Below are 23,822 nucleotides of genomic sequence, written 5' to 3' on the forward strand. Positions count from 1 at the left end.
CCCTTTTATCCTTACAATGTTTCTTCTTTGTCTCTTGTGACAGTTTTTGTTGTCTATTTTGGCTAAGTATGGCTACCACTGCTCTCTTCAGGTTCCTGTTTGTACGAAGTATCTTTTGCTACCCTTTCACTTTTAGTCTATGTGAGTCCTTATAGCTAAAGTGAATATCTTGTAGGCAGAATAAAGATGAATCTTTTTTTCTTAAAATCCATTCAGCCAGTCAATGTTTTTGAAATGGTATGTTTAATCCCTTTACATATAATTACTGGCATGGAAGGACTTACTATTACCATTTTGTTCAGTTTTCTGTCTATCTTGTAGCTTTTTCATCTCTTTCCCTTTTTTCCCTCTTTTACTTCTTCATTTGTGTTTCATTGATTTTTTGTAGTGACATGTTCTGGTTCCCTTCTCATTTCCCCTTTGTGTATATTCTATTAATATTTCCCTTGTGGTTATCACTGCATGTGACAAGTTGCTCTTCTTTTGCTGCTTTCAAGATTCTCATATTATATGTAACTTTTGACAGCTTGATTATGATGTGCCTCAGTGTAGGTTTCTTTATATTATATTTATCCAAGTTGAAGTTCTTTACATTTCTTGAATTTGTATATCTGTTTTTCTTCTTAGATCTGGGAAAGTTTCTTTAGCTAGGTATTCTGCACCTTTCTCTCTTTCTTTACTTTCTGAGACTCCCATAATGCATTTATTGTTCTGCTTGTCCATAAATCCCTCAGGCTCTCCTCATTTTTTTTCTTCTTTTCTTTTACTCCTCTGCCTCAATAATTTTTGTTAAGTCCTGCCTTCAATCTCACTGATTCTTTCTTCTGCCTAGTCAAATCTGCTGTTGAGGCCCTCCAGTGAAATTTTCAATTCAGTTATTGTTGTTCTTTTGTTTGGCTCTTCTCCACAGTTTCTATCTCTTCGATGATATTCCCATTTTGTTCATGCACCATTTTCCTGATTTTGTTTAGCGTCTACCTGCGCTTTCTTTTAATTAATTGGGAATCTTTATGATGCTAATTTTGAATTCTTCATCTGGCAATTCATATGTCACCTTTTTTCAGGTTTGGTTTCTGGATATCTAATTGTTTCCATGGTTGGCTGTTTCTTTGTATGTCTTATTTTTCATTGTTGGGATTTCAGCACCTTAAGAATCAGTCAACTTTCCAGATTTTGTGGTCTGGTTTCATGCAGGGAGGACTTACTCTATATAGCCTGGCTGGAGATTCAGGAGACCTCTCAAGTCTTTTCTGGTACATGCCCTCTCTGAGCTTGCGTATGTAACCTCCTATTTGAAAAAGGATGCTGGCTCCTATTCAAGAGCTCCTCCTGGTGTCTATCTGTAATACTGCTGCCTCCTGGAGCTGTAGTAAATCACAGTCCTGGAGTTCCACCTAGTGTCTGTCTGTGATACTGCAGACTGTAATGCACAACTGACGTCTGTTCCCAGGGATGCCCAACCAAGGCACCGATTTTTGTCAATACTTGGATACAAGCAAGACAAATCTCTCAGGCAGCACCACCCTAAAAGTCAGTTAATGTTAAACTCCTTTCCCCCGCAGGAATATGGGAATTGGAGGTTTCCTCCCAAACAGTCCACCATGTGCAGGCTTGGGTGGTGGGAGTGGTTATGAGGAGAGAAAGTGGGGAGTGTCATGAATTTCCTGTCAAGCTTCCATGTGGTTGGCTTTCCATTAGCCTGGTGTGCAGGAAACTTTTAACTAGTTTCTGTATTTCTCACAGAGGTATTTTGTCAGTTTGTTGTGTTAAATCTGTCTCCATGGAGGAAAGAGAGTCTAGGGCTTCCTATTATGCCATCTTGCTGATTATACTTCCTGTCTCCCTTTATTCTTTATTTTTAGGGATACATAGAAGTCCCTTACTGACATATGTGTTCTTTCCAATCTTTGGCACAAACACATAAAACCACAAAGAATGGCCTTAAAATATATCTTTATGTATTTTTGCCAATTTATCTTTAGGATACATTCCTAGAAGTGGGACTACTTAATCAAAGGTAAACATACATTCAATTATGCTAGATGTTTGTCAAAGTTCTCTCCACAGAGATAGTACCACTCTCATTTCTATCAGCAATGTATGAGAGTACTTATTTTACCTACAGCCTTGCCAAAAGATTATGCAAATTTTTGGATATTTATTCACCTGATTGGTGAGAAGTGGTGTTACAATATAGTTTTAATTTGCATTTCTTTTTTATAAGTGAGGCTTAACTACTTTTACATGTTTAAAAGTCATCTGTATTTCTTTTCCTTTGAACTAAATGACCTTATACTTTTGCCCATTTTTCTATCAGGCTTTTAATTTAATTTTTATTTTTAAGAGTGCTCTCTATATTAGGGAGGTTAGCCCTTTATGATCTAAGTGGCAAATATTTATCCCAATTGATTATGCATTTTGACTTCCCTTATGGTGCTCTTTTTTTCTATGCCAAAGTTTTTTTTTTTTAAATGTAACTTAATTCATCAATCTTTTCTCTCACTGATTCTAGGTTTTGAGCCATAGCTGTTCCCCTAATATTCCCATGTTGTAAAAATAATTCAGACATGCTTTTTTTCTAGTATTAGCATGGGTTCGAGTTTTACTTTTAGAGCTCCAATCCATTTAGAATTTATCCAGGTAACAGTATGAGGTACAGTTCCAAATTTATCTTTCTCCACATGGTTGGTTATCCAGTTAGTAGAAAGCTCATCTTTGCCCCACTGACTCAAAATGCTGCCTTTATCCCTATAAAATTTCTATTTGCATATAAATCTATTTCTGGAATTTCTAATCTGCTCCATTAGTCTGTTTGCTTTTTTAGGCATCTCACTATTTTAATTGTAAAGGCTTGGGGTTTCCCTGGTGGTCCAGCGGTTAAGCCTCCATGCTCCTAATGCAGGGGGCCTGGGTTCAATCCCTGGTCAGGGAACTAGATCCCGCATGTTGCAACTAAAGATCCTGCATGCCAAATGGAAGATCCCGCACATGGCAACAAAGATCCACGTGCCACAACTAAGACCCAGTGCAGCCAAATAAATAAATATTTTTTAAAAAAAAAACAACTGTGAAGGCTTTACACTTTACATCTTCTTTTTCAAGGTTTTCTTGGCTATTCCTCCTGCTTCTTTGTTTTTCCTTATAAACTTTAAATTCAACTTTTATTACCTCCTCTCTAGAAAAAAAACCTGTTGGTATTTTTATTAGAATAGTTTAAAATTTATAAATAAGAGTTAACATGTTTATAATGTTGATTCTTTAAAAACACCATAATTGACCAAAAAAAGGCTCTGTTCAAGTCTATTTTTGTTTTTTAGAAGTGTTTAAATCTTTTCTCCTACAAGTTTTACACACTGTGTCTCTAGATTGTCTTTGTTATTGCTACTGAAAAGGTGTCTTCTCTTTAATTGTAACATTCAACTGGATTTTGCTTATATATAAAGGGTACTAATTTTATACATTAGTTTTGCAACTGTAACTTTACTAAATTACCTGTTTGTCATAGTTTTTCCATTGAGTCTTAGAGGGTTTAAAGAAATATAGTCATATATTTTACATAAAAGAATAATCTCTTCTTTCCAATTTTTAAGTCTCAAATACTTTCTCTTATCTAATGTTATTGGCTTATGATCACTAATACATTACCACACTTGCTCTGTTCCTTCTAATATTTCTAAGGCTGTCTGCCAGCCTTTCTTAATTGGGATCCCTCTTCTGAACCATTGAACACAAAATGATTTCAGTGACTATTTCTCAATGCCCGCAAGAATAGTACATAACCAGTACTTTTCCAGATGCAGAGGTGAAGTTAATAACTGCATACAAATGGATACTTTACGGCATTAGGGTATTCTCTCCCAGAATGCTGGTTGAGAAAAGCTGTTAGACTATTCAGTATTTATAAATGCTCTTACTAACTATGATGGTTTTACATGTGATTAAAAAATACAATTACCATACAATAATATTCCCATATGTTTGATTTTACAATATGAGTACAAACAGCAAGTTAAAATCTTGGGAAACTATTTATCTTTATCTTAGTCCCAAAAGTATAGTACACAAATTATAACCACTTGAAAGACAAACCACAAAGGAAATTGTTAGGCAACACCCAAAACCATTCTCGAAAAAAAAAATCTGTAATTTCTCATATATATATAACTATTTGAAGATATGGTAGCATATTACTTGTTTAAAAAAATGCTTTTTTGACTTAATATAGGCTACAAATAATTATCTATTTAACCACAAAATCAACAAGGTTTATCAAAATCAGTATCTGATCCAAATCCTGTATTCTTGAACAATGATAACCATCTAGATAATCATTTAGAATTTCAACTTTATAAATTTTGTTTCATTACTGTATATTCTTTCCATTTCATACTGCAGCTTATGACCACTACCTGTTATTTCTAAAGCCTGTACCTTGGTTTGCTTCTAAAAGTTGGGCTATTTTTTCCTTCTATATGATAATAAATAAATATATTATTTGAAATACTTTTGCCCCTAACAAAAAGACAATTTCTTTTTTTAAGAAAAGTTTTCTTTGTATTTACAAATGATTAGTGAAAGTCACAGAGCAGCACAAGATAGTATCTTTTGAGTTGCAGAAAACTGATTAAAGAAAAAAAAAAGGCTTCAGAAATACCACACCAGTAACAAAGCTTTTTTCTGCATCCTGTTTATGTATTTTTTCCCATCATGCACAGGTACCCTTTTTATTTAAGTGAATCAAAAATCAAGCTACAGATTTATGTAGCTTTTAAATCACAGTGCAATTCAAAGCTACAACTAATTGTTCAGATTTCTGTTCTCTAAGTTATGAACCCACTTTCCATTCCAATTCAACTTACTAAGGGGGGGAAAAAGTGAAATCACACTGAAATCTCCTATATTTTCAGATGATAAAAGATTATACTCTTGCTCTTATACTCAATCTCCTGCTTTTCACTGGGAAAAAAAAAATCCATCACAGTACAACCGAGTTTCACACAGAAGTTTAAATTACCCTTTGCATGTTAGGAAATGTTTAGAGAAAAAATGTCTTTTTCTAGGAAATCACTTTCACTTGAAAGTGATACTGCAACACTGGGCAGCCTAGAAGGGACAGATATCTATTTCATGGCACATTCTCAATTGAGGAACATTTAGATCTAGAGAATATATAAAGAGTACCATTATTTCTCTTGTTTTTAGTGAACTGAGAATATATGAAAAAATTAACGGTAAGGAAAATTACTTCTCTAATACTCCATTTTGTTGAGTGCTTAAAAATTTTAATCTACTTCCTAAAATTAGCTTTGACTAATTAGACAAACTCTTAATCAATTTGAGAAGTGTCTCAAAGTTATCTGCTTGCAAATATTTCATTATCATGTAAATATTTAAGTAAAATAAGTTTGCTTTCTTAACAGAAAAACAGACTGAACTGGAATGTCTTAATTTTGTACTTTGGAGCTACCTTGGTTTTTACTGCCTGCCATTAAAAAAAAAATATATATATATATATATATATGCATATATATATATATATGCTTTTAAAAGGCAAAGTCACAATTATTGATTTACTTTAGAAAAACTAGGAAAGAAGAATTTTAAAATTACATCACCCAGAGAGATCCAATTAACATTTAGGGATATATATATATTTTTTCCCCCCATCCTACATGTAAAGAGAAATATATAACTTCAGATATGGACTGTTTACAATAATGACTCATACTTATGCATTGCCCTGTATCTTGTCATTTATTGTCACTGAATTAAGACCTTGCTACCTAATAAATCATCCCAAAACTTTATTGCCTTAAAACAATAACTGTACTATTATCTTTCATCTAGAACCTGCGAATGCTCTACTACTGACCAAACTTAATAAATCAGCACATGTAGTAGAAACTCAATAATGGAAAAAAAGAAAAGGCCTAAAAATGACTAAAGAAATACTGTTAAAGTGATAACGTGACCCCTGCATGTTGTGATCCCGACTGATCTTTCTTGACTTCTTTATATTTTCATCATTTCCCAAGTTTTCTATAATGACTACATATTTATTATTAGAAAAAGCTAAAAAATTTTTCTTACTCAGAATATAATCTTGTATACATGATACAGATAAAAATACTATATATTATATATATATATATAAAAATAAAAAGAGACTCAGAATAAAAAAGCCAAACCCATAAAAATATTAACATAGCTCTCTTGGCTGGTGGAACTATGGGTAATTTTTTTCCTTATTCTTTTTTATATTTTACCAAGTTTCTTTATCAACATAACTATTTCCATAATTTTAAAAAACTACTTTTAAATATGTAATTTTCACTAAATCTTTAGCCTCCCCTCTAAATAGCCACAGCATGTTCATGCTCTACCTGAAAACTGGCTATCACCTGAGGACACTTTTCCTTAGAGCACTTTCTCTCCCACACTCCCTGTACTACTGGGACTTACCGGGAGGTAAATGTCCTCCTCACTTATCACTACTACTGTTCCTACTTCTCCCCAACACAGCTCCTTTAAGGCCCATGCCATCAGATTATGCCACCTTCTACCCACCCTAATTACTAGTGATACAATTCTTGATAGCTCCCCTTCAGTCACTGAATAGTTTAGCAACAGGCTTATTCTCTTTCCATCTCTACGTTTTTCATTACTCTTAATTGAAATATCCACATGAACAATCCATCCAACATTTGGCCTCTATATGATGCTCTTTTCCTGGATCCACCCCTATGATCAGACCTTAGACCTTAAGATCTCAGTTTCAAGCATCTCAATAAACCTTCCTACTTCTGATTTCTTCCCCCAATCCATCTTTAACACTTTTCCCAGAATTCCAATCCAATCCACTCCCATCACTTTCATTTTCAGAATCTATTATTACCTTTAAATCTTAGTTTCCTATGTCTAAAATCCCTGCCTTGCTCCTTTCTCACTCTGCCAGTGAGAAAGGAGCAAGGCAGGGATTATAGACATGGGACACTAACACCGCCCAAAACTCACCCAGCAAAACACTCACCCAACAAAACCTCAGACCTTTTAAATCCAGCTCTCTGCCTATTCCATACCTTTTACCAAGTAGCTGAACAAGACTAGAAAAAAAGAAAAAGAAAAAAAAACACAACTGTGCTGGTTGCTTTCACTTTAAATTCATGACCACAAACCTCAAAGTGAGCCCTCAGTGTCGCCAGCAGTCACTGCTCCCCTTTACAGCAAAGGGCCTTGAAAAGGAGTTGACTACAGTTACTTCCATTTCCTCCCCTCCCATTCTCTCTTGAAGCTACTCTGATCAGGCTTTCATTCTCATCACTCCTCTGGGCATGTTATCTAAGTTACCAATTATCAGCCCAAAAGCATTTAATAGGCTTAATTATTCCTTCTTGTTTAAAACACTTGCTTTACACGGCTCCTAAAACAAGGCACGCCCATGTGTCTCCTCGCTCCTCACTGGCCACTTCGCTTTCCTCTCTGCTGGAGTTGCCTCTGTTCCCCATCTCCCCTAGGGTTCAGTCCTCCAGCCACTTCTCTCTATCAGTGCTCATTCTCTGGGCAAACTCATCCAATCTCATGGCTTTAAATACCATGCAGCTTGATGACACCCAAATTTCTATCTTTCCCCTCAACCCCTTCCCCAAATTCTGGATACATATACCTGCCACCTCTCTGCCCTAATCACTGCACTCCCCTCTCGTCATTCCTCAAACGATGCAGAGGACTTTCCAAGCCCTTCTAAAATACAGCCCCTTCCCCTACTTCATAGCATTTATCACTATATGACATACATTATCTATTTGCATGTCCATCTGCTTTATTGACTATAACCCCTATTAGAATATAAGCTCCATGAGGGTAGGGTATTTGCTATATTGTTTACTGACTAGCACAGAGTGGGCGCTAAAACATTTGTTAAATGATTTAAAGATTCGTTAAAGTTTTCTGCTTTATCTCCAAGTGGTGGGATTGAAAGGACATTTCAATAGACAAGTTGCACATTTCAATAATGTTTGAGTTTTTTACAATCAACATGTATTACTTTTGATATGAGAACAAAGGAAAAGAACAAGTAAAAATGTTAAGCTTAACAAAAATGAAAAATAATCAAATTATATGAATTTGAGAATATATATTTATGTAAACTACTGAGAAAAAGTTTTATAAACAGGTCAGTAGGACTTAGACAAGGATAACACCTAAGTTTTATAGGTTTATCTTGAAAGCCAACTGTAGTTGGTTGTGGCTGCCTGAAGCATTATTCCCTTTAGCTAAATTGGGTTCAGCAGAAAAGAGGTTTGCTTTCCAGGAAAATGGAAGGGGTAGGAATTGTGGAATTCATGACAGATAAATGATACTCCATGACTTTAAATCTATATGTGAACTATTTCCAATCCTTTATATTCAGCTGAGTGCTCCCAAGAATTCTGTACTTGTACTTGCACCACCTACTTGAGATCACCATATAAATGTCTATGAGAGACCTCAAACCTAGCAACAACCAAAACAGAACTTCTGATCAGCAATGCCCTTTGAATCAGATAAAACAACTCTTCCCCTAGTCTTCCCTCTTTCAGTAGAGGAACCTTCATTCACTCAGTTGCTCATGTAAAAACTCTAGGAATTATCCTTAATTTCCCCCCTTTCACTCAACCCTTCACCTAAACATTCATATCTAGGAGCAAATCTTATTAATTCTAGGCCCAAAGCATTTTCTAACTTTAGCTACATCTTTCTACCTCCTAGATTATTAGTACCTTAGACCAAGGGACCCTGGCCTCTTATTTGGTCCACTTTAATAGCTTTCTAGTTGGTCTGCCTGTGTGCCCTCTTACCCCCTTTTAATCTTATTAACTACAAAGCAGCCAAAATTATTTTTAACGATACAAATCAAATAATGTCACCCCCTATGGTTTCCTCCTCCACCTAAAATAAAATCCAAACTCCTAACCCTGGCTAATTTTCCCAGGCCTATCCCTCCGGCTTTATTTCAAAGCACTCTCCCCTTACTCCCTATACTTCTGCCATAATGACCAACTTTCAGTGCTAATGTTCTTTCCACTACAGGGCTTTTACACTAGCTGTTCCTTAGACTAGAATGCTCTCTTCAACACTCTGATCTCAATTTAAATCCTCCCTCTTCAGAAGTCTTCTCTTATGACTCAATCTAAAATGGCACCTCAGTCACTAACATCCCATCTTAACTCTCTGCACAATTAACTGCTAGATACTTGAGCGGTTTATTGATTAATTTGTTTGTGTCTCTCTCTTTTACTATAACGTAAGATCAAAACAGTAAGTTATCTTGTCCTTTCACCACCCTGGTGAGAGGGTCTACTTAATAAATATTTGCTGAAAATAATTTGTGTAGCTTTTTAATGTGTTATATTTCAGAAAAAAAAAGTTCTCTTGTCCTCTGTGTGTGTGTTTATTTATTTATTCATATTTGTGGAACAAGTGAATGGGACTAGAGCTAAGTAAGAATTCCCAATTTAGGATTAGAGAAAATAATTCTCTGAGGCTGAAAAAACACAAATTTATTTTGATTCAAATTGAAAATGTACCAACTTTTGCCTGGCAGAGTTAGGTGCTGACTTTACAACAATGAAAAAACAGTTTGCCCTTATGGAGCTTAAGGAAGACAATAAGACAGGCTATTTCAACATAGTTAGTAAATGCCACAAGAGGAGTAGCAGGCGCTGCTACAGGTATACTTAACCCCTCCTGGGAGGCAGATGATCAGGAAACGCTTCCTCAAGGAAGTGCCATTTAGACTGAAATCTAATCTCAAGGATGAGAATTGTTATCTATGTACTTGTGGGGGTGAAGGGGAAAGGAGAAGGACACTCAGTGTAAGAGTATTTTATTTTGGAGAGAGGAAACAAGAGCAAAGCTCAGAATCCAGAAAGCTCATAACATGTTTTCAGGGAACTGAGTTATTTACTGTGGCTGGAGAGCAGAATAGAAATTGAGACAGGGTGAGAGAAAGACTGAAGAGATAAATGGGTACCAATGTGAAGGCCTACTGAGGAATTCAGACTTTATCCTGAGGGCAAGAAAGCCATGGCAGGATTTAAAGCAAGATTATTTTTCCATGTACCATAATCTTCATTAAAGAAAGATCACTTTGGTCACAATGTGGGAAAGAAATTAGAGGGAGACAGAAAGGTCAATCTCTTCCAAGCAACAAATGATAGGAGAATTAGGATAAGAGTGGAGACAAAGTAAAATAAAGATTAAGATCCTACTCTAAGAAGTATTAGAAGCAGCCACAAATTATAACACAAAATAAAATAAACACTGAACATGCAAATAAAGAGGTACAGATGTAAGTTACCAAATCTATCAGGAGTTAAGTTTCATAGAATATGTGGACCCAAGCTGAACTTTCAAGGAAATATGTAAGATTTCCAAAGATGAAGAAAGGAGATTCCAAGTTTATAAAAGATTTTTACATAGCAGAGATGATTCCTAGTACAAATAATTTAAAGAAAAATTTTAAATAATCTGCATGTTTAAAATGTATACTGTATCCTATTTTTTAAGCAAAAACTTGAAAACCTACGTTTATGACTAATTTATAAGATTATAATTTCATTGTAATTTTTAAAGTCTATTCTATTCAACTGCAAGCTATAAAAATCATCACAGTCTGCCCTCTAATAGCTCTTCTATCATTACAAAGATAGCTTTACTAACAGTAAAATCATATGGATAAATTAGACAAAAACAGTCCAGTCAAGACATATCTATATAAATAATTCAGATTGTGAAATAAAGGCACATAATGTTCCATTATTCTGATAAAAATTAAAATAATAATAACTTGACAGAAATTTAAGAGATAGTAACCATACACTAATTCAGAAAATATTTATTGAGAATTTATACACACTCACACACACTTTTACATACACATTGGTACTATGACAGGCAACAGCCAAAGAGCTAAAAGATAGATTCTTCCTCAAGAATTTATAATCTAGATAGGGAGAAGGACATAAATATGCTTCAGTAAGCAATTTTATAAGACTTCTGCAATGATAATATAACTTTATAAATTAAAAATTGTTCTAGAAGAGATTTTAATATTCTTTTGCATTTGATAGTGCAAAAGACAGATGTCAAAGGAATAACATTCTAACATTAATACATTTTATATTTCCAATGTTCTACTCTACAGATATAGTGTTGGATTTAAGAAAATTACTACTGATTTGATTTACAGAAGATCAATTACTAAACACCAAAAAGAAATATCAAACCCTAGGTAAACACAGAAAAAAACAGTAAGATGAAAAGAGAAATAATCTATGTAGAAATTTGTTAAAGACCAAAAAACCCCCAACATAATAATAATTTAGATCTGTAATTTAAGTAGTATATTTATCACCTCTCATTTTAATACCTGAAAGCAACATACCAACACTTACCTTACAACTATGAGCATGGCTATCAGGATTGAACAAATAGGATCTGCTATCATTAGACCAAAATTCTGCATCATGATGGCAGAGACAATTACACCAATACTCCCAAGTGTATCTGCTAGAATGTGTAAAAATACACCTAGAAATAAAACATAATGAAAATCAAAATAACATTTTCTGATCAACTGAAAATGCAAATATTTCTTAAAACTATATTCTTGAATATATATAAAAAACTAGCAATTTGAAAATCAGTAAGAATGCAGATTCACTGTTTAGTAAAGAAGTAATATTGATAGTACCTTTGGGAATTGAAATAATCTTTCCTTTTAAAAAACAGCAGGGGTTAAAATATTTGACTCATTAAGTTATGCTTGCTCTTAATGATCCTTAGTATTTTGCTATAATATAAATGAAGAAGTAGAGAAATAACTGATTTAAAAAATTTTTTGTGCACATTCATCTCTGGTTAAGAGTCCAGAAGTTAATTAATACTTTGTTAGAAGAAAACTGCATTAGGCTGAAAGAATCAGTCAAGAAAACATTGTTTATAACTACAAATATATGTACACACAGAGCCCTCTGCTGGTAATTAAAATTATTACCATTTGAGACTAGAATTTCCTATGGACCATACTGCTAATCCTGGTAATTATCCTGAAGGTATTGTTACCTAAAGTTACACACTAAACTCAAACCTGATATGAAAGAAAGTAGAGATTTGAATATTTTAAAGTGGACGTAAATATATTTTGAACTTTTAATAATTAAATATTACATTAGTAGGATACTGATACTCTGCCCAAGAACCTAGATATATTAACATTTAATAATTGATACTTGACTGGAAAACCATTAAAAAAATGTCAAAAATTAAGTTAAGTATACATTATTTAAAAAAATTTTAATTAAGACAAATTATTCAACATTTAGATCTGTAAGAGGTAAAATTTACTGTATAGCAAAACACTGTATCTTAAACAAACCTCAACCACATGTTGCTAGAAATAGAACATTCTTCAACAGCATCAACTACTCTATCTGAAAAGAAATATCTAATGTGTGAAACCATGTGTCTACTTTAGAAATATTTTTCTTTTTTATTATTCAATAAGCAATTAAAGGTAACCCAATTATGTTTTAGGTATAAAACAGATTTATTTAAACTTGAAAACACTTTCTAATAATTTAAAAATGGACTATTAACAAGTTGTTAATTGAATCTTAATACACTTGAATTGAATCTTAACACACTCTATGAAAATATGCTTCAATCGATCTGCTAATGTGGAATTTTATATCATGTATTAATACCAAATGTAACTGATTCCTCAGTACCTAATATGCTTTTTCATTTGTACACAGCATTGACCTTCACAACAACTCTTCAAAAAGTTAACAGCTCTTTTTTCTATAACAAAAAATATGTTACAAGCACACTTATTTAAAAAATATTCTATTTCTCTATGGTGTTTCATATAACAAAGAATTAAATAGGTTAATAAATTTTGGGACCACTTTAAGTTTTAAAATTAAAACTGGAGGGAGATACACATGGAAGTGGATTGAGGGTCCCTAACCTTCAAAACTCTTAAGTGATATGTGATTTTAAATTTTTATACATTCTTTAATCAATGTTTTGGTAGGACCAGAATTGAAAGCAGCTCTAAACACTGAAAAGGAAAAAGAAAAGAACAAAGGTTCTTGATTTTCCTTTGACTGGCAAGTCCCTGGCTACATCTTATTTGCTGACCTGAAAACTGTTTACTAGCAAATGTCGTTAACTAACTAAGCCCTTCTTACTTTCCAGTAACTCTTTCAAGAAGAAAATCACTACAGAGAGAAATCTAAACTAACATGTTTAACTTATATAAAAATTAAAACCCTTAAAAGACTTGGTAGGATACTGATATTTTAACTGCCCAAGAACCTACAAAGCCAGGGGTCATATTGAAAATGCAGCAAATAACTGAAAAATTCAGTAAAGTCAGTTTTTCATGTGTGAGTATCTATATGGAAAAGTTTTAGTACCTGGAAGTTATCCTAACCTTCAGCTTTCTACTGGGCTGTTTCAGCCACCATAAATTAATGGATACTCTGAAAATACAAGCTAATTTTCACAACAGCTTGTATAAAAGATAATTAGGAATGCAAATCTGACCTCCCTTCCCTCAACTTGTGATGATTTCCAAGACTAAAACTAAATTCTTATTATCAAGGCTAAATTTGTAGCATTGGATACAGATGCATTACATATGCATGATTACAAGCTATTTCAGCAAATGCTGTCCTAAAACAATTCTGTGTATTTCACAAATGGAAAACTAGTCACTACAAGACACATTTAAGCCTCCTGAAATAAGCTCTTCAGTATGGAGGAACATATTCACAGTGAAAAAATAAAAAGCAAGAACTATATCAAAGAATAGAGGAGAAAATAAAAATAAGTCCAGTTGAAGTTGGATCACAAGCTACTGAGAAAGTCAGACTGCAGTCAAAAGTTAATAAGGGCAGGAAAATGGGGAGCTGTAGATTAGGAACTGTGACAGTGAAGTTTATATGGAAATCCAGAGCCAAAGGTTGGTTCACATCCCAAAAAAGAAACTACCATAGTTCGTAGACAAGACTGATTTTCTCTAGCTTGTAAAATTCTGTAATATATCATTTTACATAATATGTAAGTCCTCTTTAGGTGTCATCATTTGATGCCTATGGATATGAGAAAGATCTCCCTTTGCATTATTTTTTTAAAAAATATAAAGGACTTTACTTTTGAGAGCAGTTTTAGGTTCACAGCAAAACTAAGTGGAAGATAGAGATTTCCCTTACGCCCACTGTTCCAACTCAGGCATAACCTCCCTCATTGTCAACCTCCCCCACCAGAGTAGTATATTTGTTACAAATGACACATCATTATGACCCAAGTTCACAGTTTACATTAGGATTCACTCTTAGCTCTGTACATTATTTGAGTTTGGATGCATTACATTTTTAGCATTAAATTTTTCCACAACATAAATACACGTTGAATGTTATTCTTGGAAAAATTATTTAATAATTCTACAAAGGCAAACATACTATTATTTATTACTAATATATTTATTACTAAATATTACGGTGTTACTAGAGTCACTGGCATGAGTATTTATTTAGATTTAAGCAGTATAGTTTCTGAATATTTTAATCTTCTTATTAAATCTGAGAAAACAGCCTAGTGACAGTTAAAAGAACATCTGCTAATATACCTAATAGTATATATTAAAAAATCGACTAGGAAGGCTAACATTTTAAACACAAATACTGTGTTATACATTTTTCTTAAAGGAAAACTTCAGATAGCTCAAAACTACGAAACCAGTTTCATAAAACTGAGAAATATACAAATTGCTTGTCATACCTTGTAAAATCTGTCTACTGGGTCCTGTTGTTTCTTTTAAGGAGGGGCCATCTGTAGAGAGTTAAGTTAAATTATTTTAAAACATGTCTTCATTCCTGATTCAATTTTTGCAACTCAGAGTACTTTTCATTCAAATGTATCGTGAAGGATGCATGACTATATAGCCACATCAGACCTACAAAATTATTTTTAAAATTTAATATGGTAATTAAATGAAGATAGACATAGGAAATTTCAAACTGCATCAACAGTACAGAGTATTTAGGAAATTATTATATTAAGCAATCTAGTAAAAAAAACAGTAAATAAAAACATTGAGTCTTCTAATATTCATAACATACCTTACAGAGCCTGCTGTACCAATTTTACAATTGGAAAATCCAGAAAAAATAAAACTACTGCTTGATATTATAAGAAGACTAAGAAATGAAGCCAGGACAGCATCCAGGAAAACTGGACTATGGCAGTTTCCCAATAGCTTCTAGATGAACGCGGCAAGCTTTTCATACAGAAGAGATAAAAATACTTTTTCATATTGCCTTTATAATGACGAAATGAAAAAATACTGCAATTTTTATACTTGGAAGATTACTAATCAGTATTAACATCAAAGCAGAAAATACAGGTAAACAATGTAAAAGATCAGCAATGTTTGTTATGGGATCATCAAGTGGACTGACGAGCTTTCTGATCATGACTAACAGTCATGGTTCTTGGCCCACAGCACCAAAGAGTGGACACACCCTTGTTACTACATCTTTGATGGAACACTGTAACAATGCCAGAAGAAGTATAAAAGCATAAGGCTACACAATGACTTCTGTCTTAATATGGCACTGCTGCGTGGGGAGAAAGATGGAGCTACCTTGAAAATCCTGATAGTCAAAAGTGTAACTCTTCTAAAAATGCAGCTCCTAATCAGAGCATGAGATTTGTCTATACATAGTTGGTCGAGATAAAGACAGTCTTTTTTTTTTCCTTTTCCATTACGGTTTATTATAAGATATTGAATACAGTTACAGTAAGACTTTATTGTTTATCTATTTTATATATAGTAGTTTGTATCTGCTAATCCCAAACTCCTAATTTATCCCTCTCCCACCCCCTTTCCCCTTTGGACCATAAGTCTGTTTTCTATGTCTGTGAGTCTATTTCTGTTTTGTAAATAAGTTCATTTGTGTCATATTTTAGATTCCACATATAAGTGATATCATATGGTATTTGTCTTTCTCTTTCTGACTTACTTCACTTAGTATGATAATCTCTAGGTCCGTCCACATTGCTGCAAATGGCATTATTTCATTCTTTCTTATGGCTGAGTAGTATTCCGTTGTGTATATATACCACATCTTTCTTATCTATTCATCTTTTGACGGACATTTAGGGTGCTTCCATGTCTTGGCTATTGTAAACAGTGCTGCTATGAACATTGGGGTGCATGTATCTTTTTGAATTAGAGTTTTCTCCAGATATATGCCCAGGAGTGGGACTGCTGATCATACGGCAACTCTATTTCTAGTTTTTTAAGGAACCTCCATACTGTTTTCCACAGTGGCTGTACCAATTGACATTCCTGCCAACAATGCAGGAGGGTTCCCTTTTCTCCAAACCCTCTCCAGCATTTGTTATCTGTAGACTTTTTAATGATGGTCATTCTGAGTGGTGTGAGGTGATACCTCATTGTAGTTCTGATTTTCATTTCTCCAATAGTTAGCGATGTTGAGCATCTTTTCATGCGCCTATTGGCTACCTGTATGTCTTTGGAAAAATGTCTATTTAGGTTTTCTGCCCTTTTTTTAAATTGGGTTGTTTGTTTTTTTGTTATTGAGTTGTATGAGCTGTTTGTATATTTTGGAAATTAAACCCTTGTCGGTCTCATTGTTTGCAAATATTTTCTTCCAGTCTGTAGGTTGTTTTTTCATTTTGTTTATGGTTTCCTTTGCTGTGCAAAAGCTTATAAATTTGATTAGGTCCCATTTGTTTACTTTTGCCTTTATTTCTATTGCCTTGGGAGTCTGACCTAAGAAAACATTGGTACGATTTATGTCAGAGAATGTTTTGCCTGTGTTCTCTTCTAGGAGTTTTATAGTGTCATGTCTTATATTTAAGTCATAAAAATAACATTTGGTGATAGGTTATGTAATTTTTAGAATGTAATTCTGAAGGTGTTCAAAGAATTAACTGAAACTGCTATAACAGAATTCCTTAAAGTTTCTTAGTACTGATACTTACATTATAAGGATGGAAAATAGGAACAGAATTGATGCCAAACCTGTTTTATGCTAATAAGTGTTATTTATCCATAAACTCATTGAGGAAAAAAAGACTTCCAGTCATATCATTAAGATATGCATTTCAGAGACTTCCCTGGTGATGCAGTGGTTAAGAATCCACCTGCCAATGCAGGGGACATGGGTTCGATAAGATATTGAATATATCTTATCAATATCTTGGGATCTTCCTGGTCTGGGAAGATCCCATATGCCATGGAGCAACTAAGCTCGTGCGCCACAACTACGAAGCCTGCACTCTAGAGCCTGCAGGCCACAACTACTAAGCCCACGTGCCACAACTACTGAAGCCCATGTGCCGAGAGCCCGTGCTCCACAACAAGAGAAGCCACCGCAATGAGAAGTCCGCGCACTGCAACGAAGAGTAGCCGCTGCTTGCCACAACTAGAGAAAGCCCGTGTGCAGCAATGAAGACCCAACACAGCCATATAAAATAAGATATGTATTTCAAATAAAATGTTGCTTTATGTTTATATACATATCAAAAATCAAAATAGAATTATTTTCATTGACTTTATACTAGTAAACGCTACAATAACTCCAACCAAAAGAAATGTTTAAATGTTGTCTTGTGTTCCTAAGAAATAAAATATTTTAATTTATATACATATTTTATTGCCAAGAAATATAACAGATGGTCAACTAAGGACTTAAATATACTCCATTTTATAAAATTCTGGAAAGGAAGTGGAATAGAAATAAGAATACGAGGAGAAACAGGATGCTGTAAAATTTATAATTGTTTATGCATTTTTGAATGGGTGACAGTGGGTCTCAAATCACTAAGGTATTTAGAGTCCACTGACTGACTATATTCAAGAGTAATATGGAAGTTTCATTCTAAAATATAATCTATAAGGTATCAGAAATTACATTCTTTGCAATTATTTAAACAAATTTTTTTAGAAATCATCTTAAAAATGTGAGCAATATACAGTTTTTCAAAATTATTTTGGGATGCATGTGAGCAAAAAACTTAGAAACGCAGGTTTTAAAGCATATCAGTGTAATAGTTACAAAAATATAGCAAATGTTAGAGACTGAAAAAATTAGGGGCTTAGTATTCAATCTATAAGGCCCATTTCATATTGTCAAATTGAAAGCTTTAGGATTTGGTCTGTGTGCCAAGTACAGACAATTTTTAAGCATATAATTTATTTAAAGATTAATCAAACGGTATCACCTAAGCAGCTTCTATCTATTAATCTATATTCTAAAATTTCGTGAATAAACTATTTAAATATAATTTTAAAATACAATGTTAATTAAGTTGATAAATACCTTATAATTTAGTACCCAGTACTATATAAGTTAGCATATAAAGATTTCTAAGGAAACATGGAGGTAAATATCAGGTGATAGCTATCAAAATTACAAGAAAAATGTGAAAAATTGAAAACTGTCATATTTTTATAAGCCTATATAGGGCACAAAAGGCCTCAGTATACTTCAAAAAAATCATTTGCTAAAATGCAATAGTTCCTCATTCACTGACACTCATTTAAAATAGTGGCATTTTATTATAATAAACTCACTGAAAAAAGCTACATTCACTGCCTATGCCAAGTTAATTTCATTATATACTAAAAATAAACTAGTCCAGGAAACCATTCAGTCTGACTCATTAGAAAGGAACTTGATTGCAATATTTTTAACAGATTATTTCAACTACAAAAATTAATCTACGCAACTTCTGTTTATTTAAAAAACTGTCCACTTGAAAGTATTTAGGCTGTACTCACCATAAGAATGAAAGCGTCCATGTCCATGAGCGTGATCATGGCTATGTGCAGCACCATGTTTCAATTCATGACTATGGCAATGATCTCCATGGCCATGTGCCTGATCCAGAGCACCGTTAAAGAGGGAATGACTGTGTCCATGGCCTAAAAACAAAGAGTGTTAGAACAAAAGTTATGTAAAAATATATTATTTAATGGTTACAATAATACTGACATTAGTGAAAAGAATTATCTCTAAAACCAGATTCGATTTACTTGTAGAAAGTGCTACAGATTCACTAAAACAATACTGAGTTTCTAGTATAAAGTACAGGAAGGAAATAAAAGCATGGAAGGAAGTAGATTTTCATCTCCAGTAGACTTTACTGGAGATGAAAATAAGTGAGAAGTACACAGAAATATTTAAAGAGATTAGACAATGTTGTTCATTCATTCATTTGGAACACATTATGTTACAGCATCATTCTAGGCACTAGGGATAAAACAGTGAATAATACAGACAAAATCTTGGCCAAAACTTTGCCAAGTACTATTATACATACTAACAAAGATAAAACAATGCATGCATATGGTCACATTAAGACAGAGGCAGGGAAGCAGCTGCATTTGGTAAAAGGATCAGTAAAATTAAAGCAGGTAGAATCCTTAGGGGAAAAAAAGCACAAAATAGTGGGGAATCATTTCTCCATAGCAGGCCTAAAAACTACTAAACCATCATAGAAACATCTTCTACAAACTATTCCAAAGCATAGAAAAAGACTGGATGTTACCTAATTCAAAAATATCACTTATATTTACAAAAATCCTAAATACCAGAAAATCAAATTCAGCATTGCATTTCATGAAAAATCATGAATAATGGAGAAATCAACTTCCAGAATGGTGGACAGAGGATGTGGGCAAACTAGCTCTCCTAAAACAACAAAAATATGTGGAACACAACTAAAAAATTTCAGAACTCTGACAATTAACCAAAACCACAAAAGGAACTGAAAATCATCTACCCAAGAAACTACCAAACCTCAGTAAGATAGTAGGGTCTTGATGTTTTAACTTAGGGCTATGCCATTCCACTTCCTGCCTCAGCTCAGTTGAGAATAGCCAAAAGCCAGCAGCTGTGCAGACAGTGGAGAGATATGATTTCTTCTGAAGCACTGTTAAAAGCACCATGTCCAGAGCACAGTCAATATTTTGTCCAAACTTGCAGTTCCCTGAAAAAAGTCTCTATTCTCAATGTGATAACTATCAGACTCAGAGTTCAGCTTTGAGAATTCAATACCCATACACTGCAGGAAATGAATTAATCCAAGGATGTCATACAACAGAAAAAAAAACTACAATAATATCAGCAACAACAAACTCTGAGAGGGTGAAGTAATCTGATATCAGTGTCATTTTAACATAAAAGGTCCAGTTTTCAACAAAAAAATTATAAGACATGGAAAAAAAGAAGCAAGTATGCCATATATACAGGAGAAAAACCAGCCAAGAGAAAATATTCCTGAAGGGTACTCAGATTTTGAACTTAATAAACAAAAACTTTAGATCAGCTCTTATAAATATGATCAAAGAACTAAAGGAAACCATGTCTAAAGGATGAAAGTATAATAATGATGACTCATCAAGTAGAGAAAATTAACAAAGAAACAGAAATTATCTATTAGAAAACCAAACAGAGGACTTCCCTGGTGGTGCAGTGGTTAAGAATCCACCAGCTGATGCAGGGGACACAGGTTCGAGCCCTGGTCCAGGAAGATCCCACATGCCACGGAGCAACTAAGCCCACGTGCCACAACTATTGAAGCCGGCATGCCTAGAGCCCGTACTTCGCAACAAGAGAAGCCACCACCATGAGAAGCCCGCGCACCGCAACTAAGAGTAGCCCCCGCTCGCCACAACTAGAGAAAGCCCGTGTGCAGCAACGAAGACCCAACACAGCCAAAAGTAAATAAATAAAATAAATTTTAAAAAAAAGAAAAGAAAAGAAAACCAAACAGAAACCCTGGAGTTAAAAAAAATAATAACTAAAATAAAATATCCACTTTAGAAGGGCTCAACCACAGATCTGGGCTGCAACAACAGCAAACTTGAAGATGGATCAATAGAGATTATCCACTCTGAAAAGCAGGGAAAGAAAAGAAAATCAAGAAAAATGAACCTTAGAGACCTGTGAAAACATCAAGTGTACCAATTAAGTATAAAGGGAGTCTCAAAGAGAGAAGAGAAAGAAAAAGAGAAAAAGTATCTGAAGAAATAATGGCTGGAAACTCCCCAAATTTGATGAAAAATATTATCTACACATTCAAGAAGCTCAGGAAACTCCAAGTAGAATAAACTCAAATAGAGCCATATCTAAAGACATTGCAGTCAAATGGATGAACATCAAAAAGAAATCTTGAAACTTGAATAGCAAGATAAAAATGACTTATCACATACAAGGGAACTTGAACAAGATGAAATGCTGACTTCACCACAAAATCATGGAGGCCAAAAGACAATAGGATGACAAAACTAAAATAAAAAAAGACTCAACCAAGAATTCTAAATTCAACTAAAGTCTCCTTTAAATATAAAGGAAAAATTAGACATTTCCACATAAACTGAAGTATTCCCTACAAATGAAATGAAAGGACACTTAAAAAGTAACTCAAATCCACTCAAAAAAATAAAGAACACCAGTAAAGGTAATTACGAAAGAGAGGATAAACATATTTTTTTATTTGTAACTTGTTTCTTCTCCTATACATTTTATTGGGTTGGCCAAAAAGTTCGTTCAGGTTTGTCCATAACATCTTACAGAAAAACCCGAATAGACTTTTTGGCCAACCCAATAAAAGACAACTGCATAAAGCAATAATTATAAAACTGTATCGATGGGCTTAAAACATAAAACGTGTAATTCATCTGACAATAATAGTACAAAGAAGAGAGGTGGGAATCAAGGTATATCAAAGTTTTTGTGTATTATTAAATTACTATTAATCTGAATTATTAAGTTACTATTAATCTGTTTTAAGTTAAGATGATACTTGTAATCCCCAGGGCAACAGTTAAGAAAATAACTAAAAAATATACAGTAAAAGAAAGAAGAGAATTAAAAAGGTACACTAAAAAATATCTATTTAATTTAAAAGACAAGAATCGAGGAACAGAGTAACAAAAAGGACAAAAGATACAGACAACAAATATTAAAATGGCAGATGTAAATCCTACCTTAGTAGTAGTTATATGAAATGTAAATTTTTAAAAAACCCCAATCAAAAGGCAGAGGTTGTCAGAATGGATTAAAAAAAAAATGATCCAGCTGTATTCTGTCAGCAAATTCTAGATTCAAAGACACAAATAAGTTGCAAGTAAAAGGACAGAAAGGGGCTTCCCTGGTGGCGCAGTGGTTGAGAGTCCGCCTGCCGATGCAGGGGACGCGGGTTTGTGCCCCGGTCCGGGAAGATCCCACATGCCGTGGAGCGGCTGGGCCCGTGAGCCATGGCCACTGAGCCTGCGCGTCCAGAGCCTGTGCTCCGCAACGGGAGAGGCTGCAACAGTGAGAGGCCCTCGTACCGCAAAAAAAAAAAAAAAAAAAGGACAGAAAAGTATACCAATACCATGCATTATGGCGTGCGTGTGCCATAATGGCTATCATAATACAATAAGCTAGAATTTATTGTGAGAGAAAAAGAACATCTTATATAACAAGTTCAACCCCTCAGGAAGATATCCCACGGTTATAGAAATATATGAACTGAACAACATACCTCCAAAATACATAAAGCAAAAACTAAAAAAATTAACTGGGAAAATAAACAACAATAATAGTTGAAGACTTCAATACCCTACTTTCAATAATGGGTAGATAACTAGGCAGAAGCTCAACAAGGAAACGGAAGATTAAGCAACTATGAACAAATCAGACTTAACAGACAGCTACAGAACACCCCACCTAACAGCAGAATACATACTCTTCTCACATGCACAAGGAAGAGTCTCCAGGAGAGACCAAGTGCTAGGTCATAAAACAAGACTCAACAAAACTTTTAAAATTTGAAATGATAAAAAGTATGTCATCTGATCACAATGAAATTAAATCAAAAATCAACAACAGAAGAAAATTAGGGAAATTCACAAATATGAAAAAAATCAAAAAACACACCCCTGAATAACTAATGGATCAAAGAAGAAATCAGAAGGGAAATTTAAAAATACTTTGAGATGAACAAAAATGAAAACATGACATACCCAAACTTACATTATAGCAATGCTTAGAAAAAAATGTTTAGTTATTATGCCTGTGCTAAAAAAAAAAAAAAAATCAAATCAATAATCTAATCTTCCACCTTAAAAAAATTAGAAAAAGAAAAAAATTAAACCCAAAAGCAAGGAGAAGAAAGTACGTAATAAATATTACAGCAGAAATAAAATGAAATGAAGACAAGAAAATCAATGGAGAAAAACCAACAAAACCAAAGGGAAAAATAACTAGACTGACCAAGAAAAAAAAAGAGAGAAGGCATAAATTGCTAAACTCACTGCTGATCTTATGAGAAAAAAAAGGCACACTTTTAAATACATATCTATAAACAATAATAAGTTATTTAGATGAAATGGACAAATTCCTGGAAACACACAAACTGCTGAAACTGACTCAATAGGAAACAGAAATCATAATAGACCTATAACAAGCAAAAAAACTGAATAATTTTAGAACTGCCAACAAAGAAAAGCCCAGGATTCACAAGTGAATTCTGCCAAACATTTAAAAAGTACCGCTACTTCACAAACTCTCCCCTACCTATGTCCTCCAAATAACAGAAGAGAAAGGAACATTTCCCAACTCATCATATAAGGCCAGTATTACCCTGATACCAACACCAGCCAAAGATATCAAAAGAAAACTACAGACAAACATCCCTTAAGAATATAAACACGAAAGTCCTCAACAAAATGCTAACAAATCAAATCTAGC

General features: G+C 33.8%; 1 protein-coding gene across 5 annotated transcripts in view; it reads right to left on the reverse strand.

Moving 5' to 3' along the window:
• Positions 1 to 23,822, reverse strand: part of SLC30A7 (solute carrier family 30 member 7) — an 82,632-nt gene that overhangs the window by 35,370 nt on the left and 23,440 nt on the right. For all 5 annotated transcript variants that reach the window (XR_002646109.3, XM_089918977.1, XM_022584217.3 and 2 more), the window contains 3 exons: positions 18,863 to 19,006; positions 14,830 to 14,880; positions 11,436 to 11,571 (listed from right to left, as the gene is read on the reverse strand). Coding sequence is in view for 4 of the 5 variants with exons in the window: in XM_089918977.1 (XP_089775103.1) it covers positions 11,436 to 11,571; positions 14,830 to 14,880; positions 18,863 to 19,006 (331 nt within the window). In the remaining variant the exon portion in view is untranslated. The remainder of the gene's footprint in view (positions 1 to 11,435; positions 11,572 to 14,829; positions 14,881 to 18,862; positions 19,007 to 23,822) is intronic.

The sequence above is a fragment of the Delphinapterus leucas genome, chromosome 1, assembly GCF_059928025.1.
Source record: "Delphinapterus leucas isolate spDelLeu-1000000601 "Yukka" chromosome 1, BTC_Dleu_Yukka2, whole genome shotgun sequence".
Taxonomy (NCBI): domain Eukaryota; kingdom Metazoa; phylum Chordata; class Mammalia; order Artiodactyla; family Monodontidae; genus Delphinapterus; species Delphinapterus leucas.